General features: G+C 42.4%; 1 protein-coding gene across 3 annotated transcripts in view; it reads left to right on the forward strand.

Moving 5' to 3' along the window:
• The first annotated feature begins 7,261 nt into the window (after positions 1–7,261).
• Positions 7,262–20,474, forward strand: part of FBN1 (fibrillin 1) — a 207,301-nt gene continuing 194,088 nt past the window's right edge. For all 3 annotated transcript variants that reach the window (XM_067555802.1, XM_067555804.1, XM_067555805.1), the window contains exons 1-2: positions 7,262–7,355; positions 7,824–8,111. In XM_067555802.1, the coding sequence (XP_067411903.1) occupies positions 7,936–8,111 (176 nt within the window). In that variant the 5' untranslated portion in view covers positions 7,262–7,355; positions 7,824–7,935. The remainder of the gene's footprint in view (positions 7,356–7,823; positions 8,112–20,474) is intronic.

The following is a 20,474-nucleotide window of genomic DNA, read 5'->3' on the forward strand; positions in this document are numbered from 1 at the left end:
AATTTCACCTTGCACAGGAAGTAATAGCAGAGGGGAGAGGTTTTTGTTTTTTGTTTTAAACTATACAAAGTGTAACAGCTCCATGGTCAGTCAAGATGTGGTCACAAGCAGAGATAGAACTAGGGGTCTGTGTGCGCTTTTGGATAAGGACCAGAAAGTATCAACTAGGGTATAATATCCTTTAGTTGTAGCTGTATTACAGTGGGGTGCACAACACAGCCCTTAGTAGATCTGACATTGTGTCATGCAGTGATGGATGTGCTCCCTAGTCGATACAGGCTCACAAATGGAACTGTGTGCTGATCTAGCTTAGGATTTCACCCTCCTTCATCTTTACTAACTCAGCTGAGAGATGAAAACTCAGAAGAAAACCATAAGCAAAAATTAAATAGAAATCTGTGGCCCCAGAGCCACATGTTTCTGAGGAGTTACCTCTGAAACTCATCCATTACATACCTTCTTGTTTCTAGTTATTACGGATGATCTTATCATACAATGTCAGGAAAATGTGTGGTTATTAGTGAGTTTCAAAATTTGCTCTGGCTTTTGTAGCTTTAAACTAGCCACTTGATTTAACTTTACATTCAGGCAAAACCTGTGTTATTACTATTTATGCTTCTAGAATACTTGCATTTAAAAAAAAATCTTTCCCACACTATTTGTTTTCATTGGCATAATCACAGTTTCCTTTACTAACTAAAAATATATATATCCAATTGAACTAAGATATCCAGACCTTTTCAAAAGCATGAACATATTATTTATGTCCATGTCAGTTGAAATAGATTTACAAAATTTACAGATCTAAAAATTCACTTAGTGCAGAAGTTCAAGTAGTTGCACTTTTACAAAAAATATACTGTCAGCTAGATATAGAATAGTACTTAATTCTGTCCCATTAGATTGTCTCTTTGTTTATCACAAAAAACATTTCAGTGTAGTGTGAAAAATTTGTACAATCAATATTTGGCTCTACAAGAGGGGAGAGAGATTTTTGTGCTGGAACAAAATCAACTGTCTGAGCAGTAAAAGTTCAGATGGAGGGAAAGGCAGTGCAAAGAAACTAGCACTTCTGAACCACCACTATTCCAAACCTAAAGTCTGTTATGTGCCTTTATGAAAAGTACATAGCAGGGTAAACTGGGGTATTTCTCTGGAGGTCAGCTATATCCAGTGAGCATTGGTGAGCAATTTAATTGTCTTTTAGGCAAATTATGAGAACATCCTACATTTACAGGTTCACGCCAAGAAGAGTTTAATATCCAGAAAAAACAGAAAAATTATCAATGAGAATCCTAAAGACAAATTCTTTTTGACATACTCTATTAAACGCAGTTATAGACTAGGGCTTTTTAAGTCACTACATAGCAGCCTGAGCAAAAGAATCTGTAGGACTTAGCCAGTGTAAGTGAAAAAAAAAATTCAGCAAGTTAGTTCCAGACACACAGACTCCTAACAGAACTAAAATGGAATTACAATTGTGTTTACTTGGAGAGATACCTTGCTACAATTGGTAGGAAGGAATGATTTTATTATTATTTTAATAACTCAGCCACGTTATAAAATGAACTGAACCATTTATATATAATTGTTGATTTATTCTAAGATAGAAACTAGAGGCCCCAGCAGTATTGTGTTAGGCACTGTACATACAGCAAAGAGATGGTCCTTGCTTCAGAGAGTTTACAATCTAAGTAGTGGTAGAGAATAGGCAGACACTAGGGAAGTTAGTCTGATGAGCCCAGAGATACCTCCAAAGGAGTGGGGGGTAGCTATGAGCATATCTTTTATTAAAGGGGAAGTCACGACCTTTGCAAAAATAATTTCCACTCTTATATTTACATAGGATCCATCACTATTACTGTTTTCCCAGATGTCACTTGCAGCACTCGTCCCCCTGCCCCAAACGCATGATTGACCCATCAGCTGCCACTGTTCTTTCTTGCTGTGGACCCTGCCACCATAACCCAATGCACTCTACTTGGGGTTATGCCTGAAAATCATCTGGAAGTTTCAACATTTTCTCTAGAGTGAGGTAAGTCATCATGGGCCTGCAATACTGGTGTTACCAGACCTGCTATCATTACTGGTTTATTTCTGGGTGCAGTTCAAAGTGTTGGTTATACTCTAAAAACTCATCAGAGGTCTGGATCTCAGTTATCCAAGAGATCGGGTCTTCCCCTGCGGCCTGTCCCAGTAGCAGAGAGATGCCTGCTGTCTGTTCTTGGACTGAAACACTCCTGAATGGATGGCAGGGCATCATCGTTGGACGGCCTAGAAAACTCTTCCTTCTAGATGTGTTCCAGAGTCCATATTTGATAAGCTTCAAGTGGCTATTCTAGTTATCCATTTTGTAGGGCTCTGGTTTGCTAGTAAGGATTAATCAACTTAGTGGCACAGAAAAGAAATGCTGTGTAGTCTTGATTTGGAGAAGGAATTTGTTATTGGTTGGCTTTTTTTTTTTTTAAATGATCTAAAACACCCAGATAGACATCATTATAAATCTATAAACAAATCATATAAAAATTCCTCCTTAGTGTATATAAGCTAATGGCCTTTAATAATGCCAGACACCAAAAATGTATGATGTTCTCCCTATTTCCCTACATTAATTGATATTTCCCTATGTTAATTGATGGGTGGCCTATGTATCATGTAACAATACCTCATATACTGTAATCTACATTTCTGTAATCATGCAAGATGCCAAATAATACTTCAGAAATGTCTCATCAGATATCAGTCATCAGATTCTAATTAACCTGTTATGCTGCTGAATAACTTTTCAGAAGTTGACCCGGAACATGAAAGCAATTATAAGAGAAAATCTGAGACCAAATGAATGTTTATACGTGCCCCATTAAGGTAATACTTTTCATGACTTGCTACCTTTTCGTTTACTTGTGAATTCTATACGTTTATGTCTTTTTTTCATTATAAATCTCATTAGTCATTTTCTAACAGCAGTTTTTGCAACATAGTTTAAAAGCACTCTGATTCCAGAGTGACTTTAGTAAATGTTTAGATTTTGCTACACACAGAGCGAGACCAAAGTAATGGAACCGAAGATGATTGTCCCATTGCACCCATTTGATCTGTATTCTTCGGTAGCAGCAAGAACTCGGCTACCGCACCGCTATCCTCCTCTAATCTTTCCTTTTTTAAAATAAGTTTAATTTGTCATTACGAAAGTGCAAAATCCCTTGCACAACGCCTTCTCTTCACTTGAACAGTTATACATTTTCTATTTCAGAGGATAGTGTTGTTGGGGAAAAAATCTGAATTAACAGTTCTGAAGAAATTAGTTTCCTTATTATACTCCGAATAGGTTCAGTCTGAGTGACATCTGTTCAAGCTTTCTCCCCACCGCCTTATGAGTGTGCCTAAAACCAAACTTGCATTTCTAAAAGTGTAAAGGTTTTTCAGCCTCCGTGCTATTCATTCCTTAGACTCTCTTCTGAAAGTGCCAACAAGGTGCAATTAGTGATTTTTTTTATGTACTGTAAGGATTAACTTCTTTCACACAGGCCACTGAATGGTAGTAATAAGTTTTCGGTCATTACCAACCGGGGCTAGAATCAGATTGATGATCTACAATAAAGTGAAATGCTATGTATCTCATTGCCCATCCCTGAACCAGCCGGTCACAATATTTCAATGCATATCTGTATTTTACGTGTCCATTGGGCCATCACACTCTTCCTGTAAATCCAGCCTCCCTTGTCTGACATCCTGTGCCCCCTCCTGTTTTTGGTTTGTATTCTCTTGGGAGTCCAAGTTAAGAGATCTGATTGTAAGGCGTAAGGGGTTTATTCAACATCAAAATGACAGCATTAAATCATCACTGATAAACTTTGCAGACGACACAAATTGGGGCAGTGGTAAATAATGAAGAGTGACTGATTCAGAGCAATCTGGATCACCATGCATATTTTAATATGGCTAAATGTAAATATATACATTGATCAACAAAGAATGTAGGCCATACTTACAGGAATGTGGGTGGGGAGGAGGGGGGCTCTATCCTGGGGAGCAGTGACTCTGAAAAAAATTTGGGGGTTGTGGTGGATAATCTGCTCAACATGAGTTCTCAGTGTGACACTGTAGCCAAAAGAGGTAATAAACAGGGGAATCTCAAATAGGAGCAGAGCAGTTATTTTACCTCTATTTTCGGCACTGATGTGACTGCTGCTGGAATATTGTCCCTAGTTCCAGTGCCCACAATTCAAAAGGGTGTTGATAAATTGGAAAGGGTTCAGGGAAGAGCCACAAGAATAACTGAGCTCGATCTATTTCTTTTACAAAAGAGAAGGCTAAGGCATGTCTTAATTACAGTCTGTAAGTATCCACAAGGGGAACAAATATTTAATGATGGACTTTTCAATCTAGCAGAGAAAAGTGTAACAAAATCGAATGGCTGAAAGTCGAATTCTGCCAAAATAAAATGAACAGAATGCTGTTTCTATTGAGTAAGCAAAAAATACTGCACTTGTTGGGATGGTTTGAAACAAAATGATCCCACGTATTTTATTTAAAGTGTGTTGAATACAAGATAAAGAACTACTGTAAAAAGAGATTTCAGCTCCTTATAGTCATTTCAAGTGACATCCATCATGGTTTATTATTACGTTAGATTAGAGTTGTAAGTACAGATCTACAGCATGTAACCATACAAAGTCTTTTCATTATCGTAATGTTGTACTCCTGGCACCAGATGTAGCATGCATTTACCTAATGCATACTTTGGGCTGGGTGGTTTGGCAATGGCTATGTGAGGATGGTTAGCTACTTGCTGGAAGGTTGTGCAGCAAAGCCTTTGGCAAACCAGATTTGTAATGTAGGATGATTCACAATGGAATAGGTGATTGAAACTGACAATCTGGAATATTTTCAGGTTTGACAATCTAATGTCTGTCAAAATACTTATAAACAAGGAGATGAATACATTCATATTTATTGCCTTTGCACTAAGATGCTTGTGTGCTTTATCATTTGTTTTGTAAGTACAGAAGTTTTGATATACAGGATGACTTAGTACTGGTCTCTTTAATTATATGGACAATGAAATTGAGGATCAAATTCTGTCTTCACTATTTCAAAAAGCTAGAATAATGTACTTATTATAGGGCTCTGCACTAAAATGTCAATGTGATAGTATTCTGCTACCCTCCAGATAGTATGTATTCTAGTGTGTCACCTCAATAGCTGTGGCAGCTCCCAAAAAAGCAATTAAAAGGATTTAGTATTCTAGAATGAACAGCCAGAAGAAAGAACAATGTGAACCCCAAAAAGCATAAATAGAGGCTCCAATGGGTGGGGATGAGGTTTTGTTTTGAAATATGACTTACGAAAACTAAAGTAATAAAAGTAACTGGAGAAGCATGGATGGACATAATAGACCTTATCAACCACAGACATGGTTACAAAAGTGCTGCTCAGCCAGAGCTATTAAAATTAAAGGAGAACTGAGTTCTGTTACTCTTTTTAGGCCCTGATCCAAAGCTCATTGAAGTTAATGGAAGTCTTTCTGTTCCCTTCAGTTGTCTCTAGGTCACACCTATAAGGTGCAAGCTGTTATTATCCACACTTCCTATCAAAAGGGCATAATTCCATTTTTAGAACATCAGTGGGAGCTGTGCATAGTATTAAGAACATAAGCATACATGGTGAATCGTAGAATAAGCAGCTACTAGAGAAGTGGGTTCATGAAGGATTCTTACTTGAATGCAGCAGAACGTGTGCAGCCTTCCTCTCTTATTTCAGTGATTTTCTATATGCAGTCTGATCTATTGGTCGTACAGTTCTGTATGGCACACATCATAGCATAAGTAAGATTGGTTCTGTTTGTTTGTTATAAAATGTAAATAATTTAAACTCTCATCTCTGGATTTCCCATTGCATTCTGTCTTCTTTGTACCTATCTTTTCGTGTGTAAGCTCCCCAGAGCAGAGCCTCTAGTTCTGTGCATTGTACAGCACCAAACTTGACACCAAAGGGTCAACATATATTGTAAAGCAGGCACCCAGAAATGCAAAGCACTAATCATTAATCACACATTCACCCTGCTTCTGTGCTTGAAAAACAGCATTCCTGTAAAACAATCTGAGACTTAATTTGCTTGTGGGCCAAAAAGGGTAATTTTTCCAAGGCCAAAATTGCACCACTTCCAAATCTGGAAGAATGTGATATTGACTTGCTACACAGGAAAAGCTTCTAATTAATAGCTGGCTTCCGTGTTCTATTTTATTTATTAATTTAAAAAAATCTTACTATCTATTGCAGGTTCTGTCTCCTGGTTTGCCTTGTACTTCCACATGGGCTTCACGTGGACTTCTCTATCTCCCAGTGACTCTAGTCAATAGAGAGTGCTTCATTCGTTATTCAGCAAATTCCAAGGTAAAGCCAACATTTGTGCTGTTCCCTTCATCAGGGAAACATACATACCATTATGCTTTTTAAGCCACTAACTCAGCTGCAAACTGCTGCACCTCCAGGATACCTGTTTTTCCAACAGAGGCTGAGGAATCCACCTCTTTCACAGTCCTATTTTCTCCCACCGGGTTTTATAAACTGCTCTGGTGATCAGCCCTGTGTTAAACCTATACAACCCTGCAAGAAAGTGATGTGGGCACTTCTGATTCCCCGTAGCCCCCGCCCCAGGTGCAGTAACCTGCAAGCACGCTAACATCTGGCCGGGGCTTGGAGAGAGAGGCAAGTCCTCCCTGCCTCATGCAGTTGTACTCAGGCCCAGTTCGGGAGTGCAAGAACCTGACGCTTTCTGCAGGGCGTGGGGCCACCAAGAGCAGCTAGCCCTGCAGGCCGGGTCTCTCTCTCTCTCTCTGCCCTGAACGCAGGGGACAGAGCATCTTCCCCGCGTGGGTGGATGCTTCTGTCCTCGCTTTCCAGCTGGGAGGCAGGGTGGGGCCACGAACTGCTGCTGCCCCCTCAGGCCCAGGGCATCCCCCACCGGCTCCCTGGCTGCCAGCCGGCATTCTTGGCGCAGGTGCCACCCCGGGAGAGGGTAATCTGCCGTCTAGGTGCCCGACCTCAGCCACGCCCAGGCCCAGGACGGAGCAAGGGGCAGGGTGCCGGGGGCCGCCCCCGCCCAGGCGCCGCGAGCAGCCCCGCGGGGACGGTCTCAGGAGCACGGGGTTGGGTTGGGGGGGGGGGAGGCGGCCGGACCTGCCCTGCCTCTCGCGAGACACAGCGGCGCGGACGGTACTTGAAGAGGAGGGGAGGGAGGGGAGCGGGAGAAGGGAAGGAGGGGGCCGGCCGAGCAGCGGTGGGTGCAGCGGCCGCGGCTGGAACAGCGGCGGGAACAGCGGCGCGGGGCAGCAGCGGCAGCGGCGGCTCCAGTGGGTAAAGGCGGCTCTCAGCCGAGGGGTTTTTCAGGGGGGTTTTGGGGGGGCTGGGCACGGGTGTCAGCGCCCGCCCGCGAGTCCCGGGGCATGGCTCGCCCGGGCTGCCCCCCGCTTGACAGCTCGCTCCTGCCGCCTTAGCCTCCGCTTGGTTTGGGTGCCGCTTCGCCGAGCCTGGCTAGGTTCATGCTTTGGAGGCAGTCCCAGCGCCGGAGCAGCCGCTCGGTGCGGTGCGGTGCGGTGCGGTGCGCTGGGCGGGCGGTGGGTGCAGCCGCGGCTGATGCTGGCGGAGGGAAGGTCGAATCGGCGGCGCGGCGGGATGGGGCAGTCGCAGGAGCGGCGGGGCGGCTCGCTGGCTCCGGGCGGCTGGGGATGGGGGGCGGCGGTGCGGGGAATGGCTGAGCCGGGCTCGCGCCGTGTCACTGAGAACTCTTCTCCCCCCGCCCCTCCGCTCTTCTCTTGCAGCTGATCGGGGAGAGTCTGTCGGCCGGGACCTGCGGGCGTTGGGGGCTTGGAGGAAGGAGAAGCCGCTTGCAGCGCTCCGAGCCCGGGGGAGCCGGAGGAGGGACGCGGCACGATGTGGCTGGGCAGGCTGCTGAAGTTCGCCCTGGGATTTACAGTGCTTTTATCTTCCTATACGAGCGAAGGTGCTGAAGGGAATTTGGAGGCGGGTAACGCGAAGGAAACCAGAGCCAGCAGAGCCAAGAGGAGAGGACAAGTAGGAGGCGGAGGAGGGCACGATGCGCTCAAAGGGTAATTGGATCGGGGACCAGGGGGTGTTTGTACATAACGGAGCCTGGTGCACCTTAAAGCTGGAAGGGGAATTGCTGTGAAGTGGCTCCATCGTTGGAGCTTGCTAGTCTTTTCGCAGCGCCTTGTTTCCCCCAGTGCCGGGCTGGGGAAAGTGAGGTCAGAGAGTCTGGGACAAACGGGATTGTTGCCGTAGAAGAAAAGCCCCCGTTATTACCCAGCCTGCTGAGATTGAATTTCCCGTGGAAACCTGAAGTTGTCAGAAGGCAGGGGCTGGCTGTGTCTGCTCTCTTACGTTTAGGGAGGGGTGGGAGTGGATTATGCTTTCCCCAAACCAAGCTCTGAGTGTGGGGAGGGGGTAGCGGTTCCTGTTCTGCAAAGTCCTGCCCTCACCTATTACATACAGTAAAAGGGTGCAATCAAACTGACACAAGCAAGGAAAGTCGACGCTAATGCTGCAGCCCTGCCGCGCTGTTCTTAGCTGGTCGCAGAGCCCCGTCCCATGTGCACGACACACACCGAGTACAACGGGACTAGGTAAGGACAAGTATTCGGCCTGATCCTGCGTTCCCTATGCACCCAAAACTCCCAGGAAGTTTAGTGGGAGATTTGGATGAATCGGGATTGGGTGATCCAGTCTTTGCTCTTTGATAACTGTTAATTTTATCTCAGACTAAAGATTATTCTATTTTAATGTTTTGTTGCTTGTTAATTTAACTTTTAGAAAAGGAAATAGAATAAAAACACTCATTGCCCCGTCCCTTTAAAAAATAATTAGGGCCAGTATTTAATTTCTTGTGCACCCAGTACTCCCATTGTTTTGCCTAACAAAGAATGCAGAATTGGGTCCATAACTCCTGCCCTTTCAGATCAATTACAGACTGTTATGCCCATCTGGACCATTTTGTAATGTGGATAATGGCTCATTTGGTATTACTGTGGTCTGATGTATAAAATATGTGCCATCATCAGAATGCCATTCTACTGGAGCTATTGGTATCAAGTATCAGTAGCTACATTGGCATGTGGCCTAGGTATTTAAGCATCATTGTGAAATGTCATGGTGCATGCTTAGTATTTATTTCAATATTAAAGATTTCAGCCTGTGAAACAAAACGTCTTTCAAAATCCTGAAATAACACATTTCAAAACTTAATCATTGTATTGTTAAATAAGTTGTAAAAGCTAATTGGAGGTGGGGAAACCTCAAAATAATAGTTCATCACTGTATGGATGTGTAATGTGGATTCTTGCCCTGTCACCAGGACAAAGTTCTCAACTGTTGAAAATAGAGTTTATACAAAAGTTCTGATACAATGGAGATATTGGCAGGCACCATGAAGGGGCCAAGTCCTCAGTCTTTAATCTGGCAAACATTTCTCTTGAAATCAGTGGGAGTTTTGCCTGAATGAGGAGTGCAAGGTTGGACCCTATATTTCTCTTTATTTCCTTATTTACATAATAAGGAAACATTATGCTCTTATTCTCAGAAGGTTAGATCATGACATACATGTATATGTAAGTGTGCAATATGATAATTTTTATAGTTACTTGAGTGAGATGTCTCAGGTTACTTTGTCCTTTCTGGGTATCATCTTGCAAAAAAACATACTCAAATGATCAGTATTTACTCATCCAAATAGTCTCAATACCCTGGGTTTGCAGGGTCAGGACCTGTTGTTTTACTTCCAGGTGTTTTGTTACCCGAGAAATAGCCGGGCAGTGCACATTCTGGCACTTCTTATGTGGGCAAAACTGCTGTTGAGGACAAGGACTGCAAGCAAAGTTTGCCCGGATAATTGCAAATATTAAAAACTCTTAAAGGTTTAGAGCAAATTACTTTTCAGACAGATATTTACTATTTTTTCCCCTCTATATAATTTGGGTTCAGAGTTAAAGTATCAAGTTGAAAAACACTATTACTTAATCACTGGGCCAAATTCTGCCTTCTAGTACTTACTGCTGTCTCCATTCACTTCAGTGGGAGTTGCATGTGTGCATTGCAAGACATAATTGCTTTGTTGAAAATAACCATCACTGCCTTTTTGCGGTTGTTTAGAAAGTAATGAGAAAGCAAGAACAAACAGTTGAAATCAACAGCTTTTTCAAAGATGATATTGCAAGTGTTGATTACTGCTGAAAACAGAGAAATAGCACAACTGTCTAGTCCTGTGATTTGCTTCATGTGTTGGACATTTTTCATTTATAAACTATGTTGTGGCAATTGCATATATGAAATATTTCTGAGCGAGTTAACGTGTTTTTGACTACATGAGAGTTTAGAGTTAACAGCAACATCAGTTCTAGACATTCCATTTTACCATGGCTTGGTTAATTTTTTGGAATATTGCAATTCTGATTTAGTGCCTTGGAAAGCAGATACTTAACAAGCTTATAGCATTTTGCCAAAGGATCTGATCCAGTAAAACACAAAACAAATCATTAGTTCATTCAGTCATTAGTCCCTTTTTTGCACCTCATACTTTAGGCTGACATAAAAAGTGACCAAATTGTTTAAGCAATTAGAAATCTTTTCTTCTGTTAGCCATATAAACATCCTTATCATTGTTACAGGAATCCTGTTGGACATTTCCAATTTGGAAATCACAAGCACTTTCTTTGGTGTGGCAGTCTAATGTACAAAATGGGTTTCTGAAAAAGAACTGTCATTTTAACCGACAGGCTTGGTGCTAATTCAGTGGAAATCCATTTGGAAAATAGGCACTGAATATATAGGAATTGCAGATACATTAGATAGCGAATCAATGGTTGTTAAATAGACTTAAAACATTATTAGAAAATTCACTTTACTGGGAGAGGACATACACATTATTTTTCTCATTTGTCCATCAGTACAAATATCTTTGGGGCTCTGAGAATTATACTATAAATCATAAGCAGATGCTGGTAGACTTCATTTTCATTTACTGTAGTTTAGATTGTCTGAATCTGGTTTTACAGTGTTTTCTGATATTGATTGTAAATGCATGGACATTGTAAGCCTCTTCAAAGATTTTCAGAGAAAAAATTAAGAGTGTAGGCTTTTTGTTCGTGTTTATGGCTAAACTAACACTGAAAAAGCATTTAGCTTTTAAAAATATTAAGATTCTCTGGGCAGATGTTGGATTTATATGTTATTGATGATGATGATTTATTGTTAATTTGTATCTAATTTCCTACTAATTCTATATTATATTGAAAATTTAATGTTGGTTATTTTCTTCCTCTCTATGATTGCTTCGTCAGTTATGCCAATGAGATGGTTAAAAGCTAGAAAAGGACTTTAACTGGAGCAGATGTTTCTCTGTGTTAGCCTGGGCTTAAGACTTCAAGCCTGCTGCTTGACATGTTCCTTAGAATTCTGACCCAACCATTATGCCAATGAGCAAATGGCATTTTAGCAAAAGTTGAATCCCTTGTGTATTTAAATCAGTTCCTCTCATCTAACATTCATGCCCATGCTAGTTTCATATTGCTATTGGTTTAGATTAGATTGCTATTAGATTAGATTAGAAAACTATGAAGATGGTAATTGTTTTTTCAGAAAGTATCATTTGATTTTTCTGTGCCAATTTCCCGATCCAAATACATACTTCTGTTTGCTGTGTTGCAATATCTCTAGAATCTATTATGGTTTACCCCACAGCACGTTTAAAATAATAAACACCTTACATATATATAGATCTTTCATTCAGAGGAATCCCAATAGCTTTCAAGACTAATGTTAGTATATTGTATTGCAAGGGCCTTATCCTGTAACTCTTGAACTCCTAAAACTTTCACTGTTGTCACTTGGAGTTTTGCCTAAGTAATGACTGCAGGACTGGGCTCCCAATGGGAAACTCTTCCTAAATAATATACACTTTTTAAGAACATGATATGTAAACTTAACCCTTGGATATAAAATAAAAATCAGTTATTTCTTGTGATCTGGTCCATTTTGGACTAAATGGCAGAGAGATACTTTGTTTTTTGATGATTATGGTTATCTACATTGATTAGAATTTCTCCCCAAAATGAGGAAAAGGCCGTGTAACTTTAAAAAAGATGAAACAATCATTAAATAAGACAACAGTGGTTATTTGCTTACTTCAAAGTGTAAGGTTGGTGGAAGGTAATAGCTTGCTTAACAACCAGTTGAAACTGAAATTTTAAAATGACTAAAGTAGCTGGTAGCTGAAATAACAGATGATTCTAAATAAGACTATAATTAAATAAATTCATACTAGAACTGTATGGGGTTTTTTTTGGGGTTTTTTTTTTTAAATTGGGAATGATAGTGAATATTACAGAACAGAATAGTTGACATTGATCTAATTCAGGAAACTCTGAATGAAACAAATGAAACTGTTTTACAACAGATTATTATCCTTTTGGGATTAAGTGTTGCTTGCGTTACTTCCAAAAGCAAGATGCACTGGTTTTACTGGGCTAAATAAACTGAATAAATCAAGCAGGGTTTGGCCTTTCATTTGCATCACTGCTAACTGAAATAAAATAAATCTTATAAATCTATAACATAATTCCAGTTTTCTAATATGTTATTAAGGCTTCTGGTTTTCATTTAAAACCAATACTTGCCACTAAAAGCCTGCTGAAGAAAAGCAGACTTGCTGTACTGGTAAATATTGGTTTATACTGAAAACCTCAAACATTTTTCTTACCACTTCTGGTCTGTACACCTTGGCTGACCACTTATGCCACACCCTGTCAGTGTCAGACTCTAAACCTGAGTGAAACTGAAAGCTGAGCACTTTGAATTGGGAACAAAGTGGAAAGAATGTAAATGGATGGCAAACTGGACCTTTTGGCTGCATTGATGTTTTCCAGTACATCTCATGTACATTTTAGCATTTAAGAGAGGGCACCATCAACTCGAGCCTAGCTAATTAAAAAAATAAACACACTGCTGCTATTTCTTTTTTTTACAGTGTGATGGCAACCTGTCTGTGGTTGGTGGCTTCCAAACAAAGAGGAAGGCATAGTTCCAGTCCCATAGATTTTACAATTTAAACCCAGTGTGGAGTCCCATGGATGCAAGATTCCAGTACTAGCAGATTCTAATGCAGGAGTAAGGCCTTTGACAGTTAAAATAGTTTTGGGTACTACACTTATTCCTGAGTCTACCTGCCATTGGTGGTGATTGTTACAATTACATTTTCCTGTACATGAATTGAGGTCTAGTTCAGGTCAAAGTGAAATAAATGAAGAGAACTTGGCTTAGTCCCTAATGCACATGTGGGTCCCTTGGTGCCTAAAAAACAGAGTATGATACAATTTGATAAAGGTGTGATGCAGGATTGGGAAGCATATTCAAAGCCCTGCAGGAAAGCCTGTGCAAAGTGTACCTATCCTATGGCTAGTGCTAACCAGTGCTAACACTGTCTTGAGCACTAAAATTTAAGAAAACAAGACATTGCATTTAATCCTTGATAATACAGATGTCTTCCTCTGTGTACTGTGTTTAATTAGTCTGTTGGGTTTTTTTATAAAAATATTCATTTTTCAGTGAATGTAGTGAAAATTATCTGATAGCCCTGTAGCAGTGCAAGTATCCCTCAACCACCCTGCCAGTTTTTATGTCAGTCTTGTTCTGGAGCTTCTAGGGGCGCGAGAGTAATTCAGTCTCCGGGTCCTTGTGCTCTCAATTTATACTTCTAATTATTGTGGTGTGAACTGGATCCCCAAGACACCCAAAAATCCTGCATGGTAATCTGCATTGGCAGATTCCTGGGCCTGCTTGGATCACAATGCAGGATTGGGGCCCCATCCAAATCATTTCAGGCAGATCACTGGAAAGCAATCAAGTCAGTAACATTAATTCAGACTGAATTCAAACCAGCTGAATTCAAACGAGAAAGTGACCTAGAGGCTACATTCCAGTACCAACTCCCTGAGCTACCTACCTCCCTGGCATGTCTTTTTCTTACTTTATCAAATATTGTAGATGTTTTATCTGGACTCTGGGTTGGGGCACAAACCTCTTTTGACATGTTGGCTGTGTATTATTTTATAGTTGAGCCAGAAAGCCTCAATTTAAAAAAAAAAAAAAAAAAGGCTAGTTATTCTATAGGTTTTCCACAATAATTTGTAGGTAGAACAGAGAGAGTAAACAGACTATAGTAAATGGATATAGCACAGCTACTCCGACATACAGTGTGAAAGAAGGCTGTAACGTAAATATTATAAAACTGGCTCAGTGCAATCAGATGAAGCCTGATCACCAAGTGCCACTTTGCCAGGAAGACATGTTGAAGTGCACATCGGGGTTAGGTCTTTTGCCTGCTTAATCGGCTGTGCGCAGAATAGATCATGGCAGGCTGCCTCGCAAACTGCAAGGTGGGTCACAATTGGCCACTGGACAAGGTGTGTCTGATTAGACCACCTTCTGCCTGCCCAACAGGCAGGGGGTTTCTTGGTGTGTTGGCTAGCCCCAGAGTTTGGCAAGTGGATCATAGGAGTCTGGCATGGATTAGGAAAGGTCCTGTGCAAGGCTGGCTACGTGTGACCAAGTGATTGGCAGGTCAGAAGTGAGGTCATGCTATGAATCCTGTTTACAGGGTTAAATATATATTGGGACTTGAATCTGTTTCCACTTGCTTGGTCCAGTGGGCCATTTTCCTGTGAGGATGTGTAGGGCATGTATGAGGATGTTGGCTTTCTATGGTTTGGTATCCACGTGTGTGCTATGGCTTCTGGTTTTGTATTGGTGTCTTTCTTATTACTGTATTGCCTTGCCCATAGAACTGTACCCTTTTGATCTATCCATCTGCAGACAGTTTATTTGCTGCAGTTTACCATGTTAGGTCAGATGAACAGTGCTCACCCAGAAAGGGGTGAGTGGCATCCAGTGCATAGAAACTGCACACTTAGTTGGAATAGGGCTGGAGGAAGAGTAACAGCGGCATGATGAAGTCTGATTGTAGCAACCTGCATGGAACTTGGAGGGAGAAGCACAGGTTGCAGGAGGCGAGAGTTTGGAGAAAGCGCCAGGAAGCCAATCTGTATGCACATGGCTGGAATGGTAGCTGCACTTGCACTTATAGTTCTTTTAATAAAGAGCCAGTTTAGTTTTAGAAACATGGAGGCCTCTCATGTTATTACCTAGTCGACGTACATGAAATACTGGTCGTTCTGGGTTGGGGGCCAATCTGCACGCTTCCTGACTGAATTCACCCTGACCTCACATGGTTGTCTCGTTATCCAGGCAAACTACTCTGGGGCTTAATACACCTATGCCAGGTAGTTTAAGCCTGACCCTGGCAACTTGATGTAGGCCTAGGTCCCTATACCTCTCTTAGAAGGTAGGAGGGACATTTGGCTTGGGCTGCCTACCTGCCCACTTACAATGGCTGTTGCTGAATAAAGTTGCAGCCTTTGTTTTCCACTCAGGTTCATTTGTCCCTTCATTGGCTTGCTGCCATTCAGCAAAAGTGTTGCTCACGTAATACAAAGAGTGTCTTGTTCATTATGACTTGTGTTCCATATTTAACTCTGTATGGACTTTAATTAAAGTTTTCATCAGGGTCATTTTGGACACATCTGTGCATTTAGCCACATCTGATTACTAGTGCATCTGCAACATGGGGACTTAAGAGCACTGTTGAACTATTTTCATGACGAAGCAAAAGAGAACTGTATTGAGTAAAGACCCACAGAGGTCATGTCCTAACAATATTTGGAAAAACCCTCATAGGAGCTAGTGAATATCTGCTTGTGTTATTCTCTGCACCATACATTGAAAAGTAGCATATAGCCTATTAGATTAAAAAAAAATGCTGTGCTCTCTGCGACATGCATACAGTTCCTTCTGACTTCATTGGAAATCTAGCTGCTATCTGGAAGAGTATTTAGAATGTTGATTTACTGCAAAAATATCATCTTTTTGTTGCTGTTTCTAATTTTATAAAGTCTGTGTGATGATTACAGCCACAGAAATGCCAAATGGAAGCAACAACTTTTGTTTACTGCATTTTCACTCTTTCTCCTTTCCAAGCTTCCATTTCCTTCTTGTGTTTTGCCAGAGGACACCAAGACATCCATTGATGTTCAGTTACATCATGGCATGAAGCTGCAGACTAAAACTCGTTCCCTTATCAGGAGCAGAATGTCCTGTCTCTGCTCCCTTGTTGCATAGACTGTTTTTTGTTTGTTTTTGTTTTTGTTTCTCTCCATGTCTACAGTGAACTACAAGGTACCTTTCAATAGCTCTTCTTGAGAGCTCCTGCTCAGTCCAACTACTGTACTCTGTAATACCATACAATGCCTTACAGGAGCATCAAACCTTAGGAGTAACATTCTCCCCTTGTTTGGTGGCTGAAAGTCACTGGGCCCATTCCTGGGTCAAACCATGTTCACTGCATGGAATGTTCAAAAGCTGAGTGGCTCACCTGAACTGCACAGCTGCTGAGGAGGAAGGAAGCAGTCCCCAAATGAGTCCCTATCATGTGTATGCAGTCACACATCCTTCTCCTGCCTCTCTTCCCAGGGGTCACAGACTATTCTCAGGCTGACTGTAATTTTTCATGTGGACCTCTTTATCCTTGGGGCGAGAGGAGAGCGTGGAAAGCAGGTTACTTTGTGTTTGGACAGTAGTCCACTCGAGAGAGATGCTGAATGGGAGCACATGGCTCAAAGACATTGGATTTGTTGACCACTCCAAAGCAAAAGATCGTTGATTTCTCTTCCTGTGGCTGTTTGGGGAAGGGAGGGCTGAAGCAGAGGGTCTCCTAGCAGCAGTCCTTTCCCACTCCTCCATCCCAGACATATTTAATGTACTTAAAAAGTCACAGGAACAGTATTGCTAACTCCTAGTTCACAATCTCCTGCCAGGCTCCAACAGGTGCTACCCGTCTCTGGTCTGCAGGGTTAGGGTGGATTCCCTTGGGCTCTTTTCTCAAATACCGCCCCCCTGCATACCTTCAAGCCCTGTGGTGCAGGAGAGGTTGCTGTTGCTGTCCTCAGAGAGGGGCTGCTCAGTAGAGCCCTGCAAATCCGCGGTTATCTGCTGTATATCCGTGGGCCATGTTTGTGGATCACGGATTGAATGTGGACACACATTTTGTATCCATGCAGGGCTCTGCTGCTCAGCTGTGCTGTGCCTGCTTCAGGGCTCTGCTCCCCTCAGAGTACGCAGGATGAGCGCAAGCAGCCTCTAGCCGCTGAAGGCGAAAATGCCCTGCAATCCAACAAAATTCCTGAACTTTCCTTTGCTCCCTTGTGAGGTTGTAAGAGGCTTCCAGAATTGACCCCAGCTCTCAACACTAGCAGTCATATTGTGAATGTTGGCAGTGGTGCAGAAACCTACATCGAGGTGACTGCAGCCAGGGAACTAGAGAACTGCTGTGGCCCTAGAAGGTAAGATGAGAGGAAGGATTGGGATGTGTCATTCCTTGAGCATGTCTGTTGTTCTTGCTCATGGAGTGCATGGGGGACACTTCATCCATCCCCTTTTAAGGACCATGCTTGGTTGGTCCAGCATGTGGTTAGTTTCCATGGCATGCTGGGTCTCGTGTGCCTTATATTGCCACATAAATTGAGTCCAGGACTGGATCTACTGGCATTAGCATGTAGAACAATGAGAAAATGTGCCTAAGAATTTGTCGTTCTATGGCTAACTGTGAGAACAATGCCTGGGTGTCAGGTCAGATGAATCTGTCCCTGATGATGACAGGAAGATTCCATGAACTAGGGTAGCAGAGTTCCCCTGATGTCAAATACCATCACCCAATAACTGTATTTGTCATGCACAGTGAGATAGGAGCTGGCGTTAGCTGGATGTTCAGCATTGCTGAAGGAAAGATCTTGCATGTCATTTTGAACTCCTGACTTGTGCATTGGCTTCAGGGCTGCAGAGCCAAGGACACCCGTGGAGCTACTCAGCCTGTTCTTTCTTCAGCTGAACTGAGCCAAGATTCTGGGATGGTAGTACCGTCCTGTGAGAGTGAGGAGTAATTACCATGTTAGGCTTGCTGCATGGCACAGACACACCACACACTCACGCTATAGGGGAAGCAAATCAGACAATCATAAGAACATGGCACAAGATTTTGGTTATACGAGGTAGACACTTAATATTTCCTTTATGGGATAATAAGCACTGTGGCTGAGCACTGTGGTTGTTTGTACTGAGACCTGAATGCTTTTCTGGATTTCTCTTCTATGTTGCTGTTAAGTTTTCAACATTTTAGGTGGACAAAGATCTTAGTTAGACAAAAGAGAAAGCACAATGGTAAAAATGCCTCAGTTTGCCGAGAATGATAATTGGCAAAAATAGTTTACTAATCCAGCTGTCATAGAAACACGTGATTTTTAAAGCTCTAGTTCATTGCTTTACAGTTTTGTTGGAGCTGAGGGAATAAGTTAAGCATTGACTCAAACTTCAGGGCCAATAGAGTCAACAGTCAGTAGAGCTAACCCAATTTACATCAGCTGATGAACAGACCTGACCATGGGAATCTGGGGAGCTTTGAACGTGGGTAGGCACACAAAGATGTCCACAAAGCCATTTTACAGCTGAAAGTAACGATCTGATTATAGATGGTTTAAAACTGTGTAGTAAGGCCAACTCTGCATACCTTTTAGAATCTTTCAGTGGTATTTACTGGCATATAGGATATACTTTAACACACTGAGCCAAATTTGTAAAGGCCAGGCACATTTAGCCAGCATTTTTAACTGCATGTGTGAATGTGGGCACTTAGCTAAGTATCTGACTTCCATTCATAATCAAGTATCATGTTTAAGTGGTCAGTTTTTAGTTTCTGCAATTACTTTTGGGTGCAGTTTTTGCAGGCACCAGTTTTGCTCACAAAAGGAAGAGTCTGGGTAGACGGCCCTTTAAAAATATGTCCTATTATATTAATTTGATTTTTATCTTTGGCACCAGGAAACTGCCTTTTTACATGAAGCATATGCCCACTGCTGCAGTTAAGGAGTTAATAAAAGACCATCAACCAACTTTTCTGTGAAAATAAGCATCCAGGTGGATTTTTGTGGTAGGGAGCAATAGGGAGCAGAGAGGTTAGAGATTGCACCTATAACTGATCATTACAGCGTGTAATACCCAGTTTAAGTAACTGCTTTTGCTCCATCTCAATCCAGCCTTTATCCGGCGAGCAAGCTGTCTCTGCTACTTTCTCAGCCTTGCTCTGCCCACTCTGTCTAGCCTCTGTCTAATTTATTCCAAACCCACGCTTGATTCAGCCTTGGGTTACGCCAGCTTTGATCACTCTATGGCAGGGCTCTTGGCAGATTGTCTGCCTGAAGTACGGCTCTCAGCAGTGCCAGCAACTCTCACGCACAGTTGGGCAGTGTCTTCCCCAGTAGTGAGCTGTGCTTTTTGTGAAGGGTCATGGCCAGGGCAACTGGGAGATAGGAACATTCAGCACATCCCCTGGGCAGACTTCACCAGGGGGGGCTCCTACACTAGTCTAGCTACATTTCAAAGCTGCCTTCCCCTGTCAGCATCCCTGGAAAGGCAGCAGTGCACATGCCTCCTACCTTTCCCTGGAATCAAATCCTCCCACTCCTGCTGCCCTGCCATGAAGGCAGAGCTATTGAACACTTCCCTTTGCCTTTCTCCTGTCACCCTATTTTGGCAGTCACAGTGATTGGGTGATGGTGTTTGATACTGGAGTGAGTCTGCTACACTGGTTCATGGAATCTTCCTGTCTTACGAATTCTCAAACAGATTCTCTGTAAGCAAGTTCCATTCTGATAAAGCAGGCAGCTGCCCCCCAGGAGATACTGCAGGATGAAACTGACGTGGAAAAGCAGGGACAGCTTCATGAAAGAAAGATAAAACAATGGCACAGACAGTGCTGCACAGTGTAGAGAAGAAGCAGGTTGTAGATGTATGGTGGAGTGCATGCTGGCACTGCAGAGTGGAGCAGAACTAGCGGATTATATAGAATTTCATTGCTGATGGGACACTGAACATCATGGCTATTTGAGTAAGCTGATGCTAGGGTAGTATTATTGAAATATTGGCATAATGCTATGAAAGAACAAGGAGGATTCATTAGCGCCTAGCGTGTCATGACTATGCATGTACATCATATAACTATTGATTGGAGTCACATTGGCTATAAGTTGATTGATGCGTCTCTTCTAGATCTGTGTTAAAATTGTGAAGAAGCAGCACTTTATGCCCACATCCTTCACCTGCACCAAGTCTGAGGATTTGACTTAGGGTAGTTCTGTGGGGAAGATGGGGAAGGAACCCTCACTTCCCAGTAGAGATGCTCTGCTGTTGCTATTGCAGCCCTTTCTGCTGCTGCACCACTCCACAGCAGTCTACGGCTGGTGAATCTGCATAGCAGTGTGTCTGCTGGTTCTGCTCCTGCCTCTTCTCTTTTTGCCACT

This window comes from Emydura macquarii, unplaced genomic scaffold (genome assembly GCF_026122565.2).
Source record: "Emydura macquarii macquarii isolate MOO-44397 ecotype Brisbane River unplaced genomic scaffold, CSIRO-AGI_Emac_v2 contig_1644, whole genome shotgun sequence".
In the NCBI taxonomy this organism is placed as follows: Eukaryota; Metazoa; Chordata; order Testudines; family Chelidae; genus Emydura; species Emydura macquarii.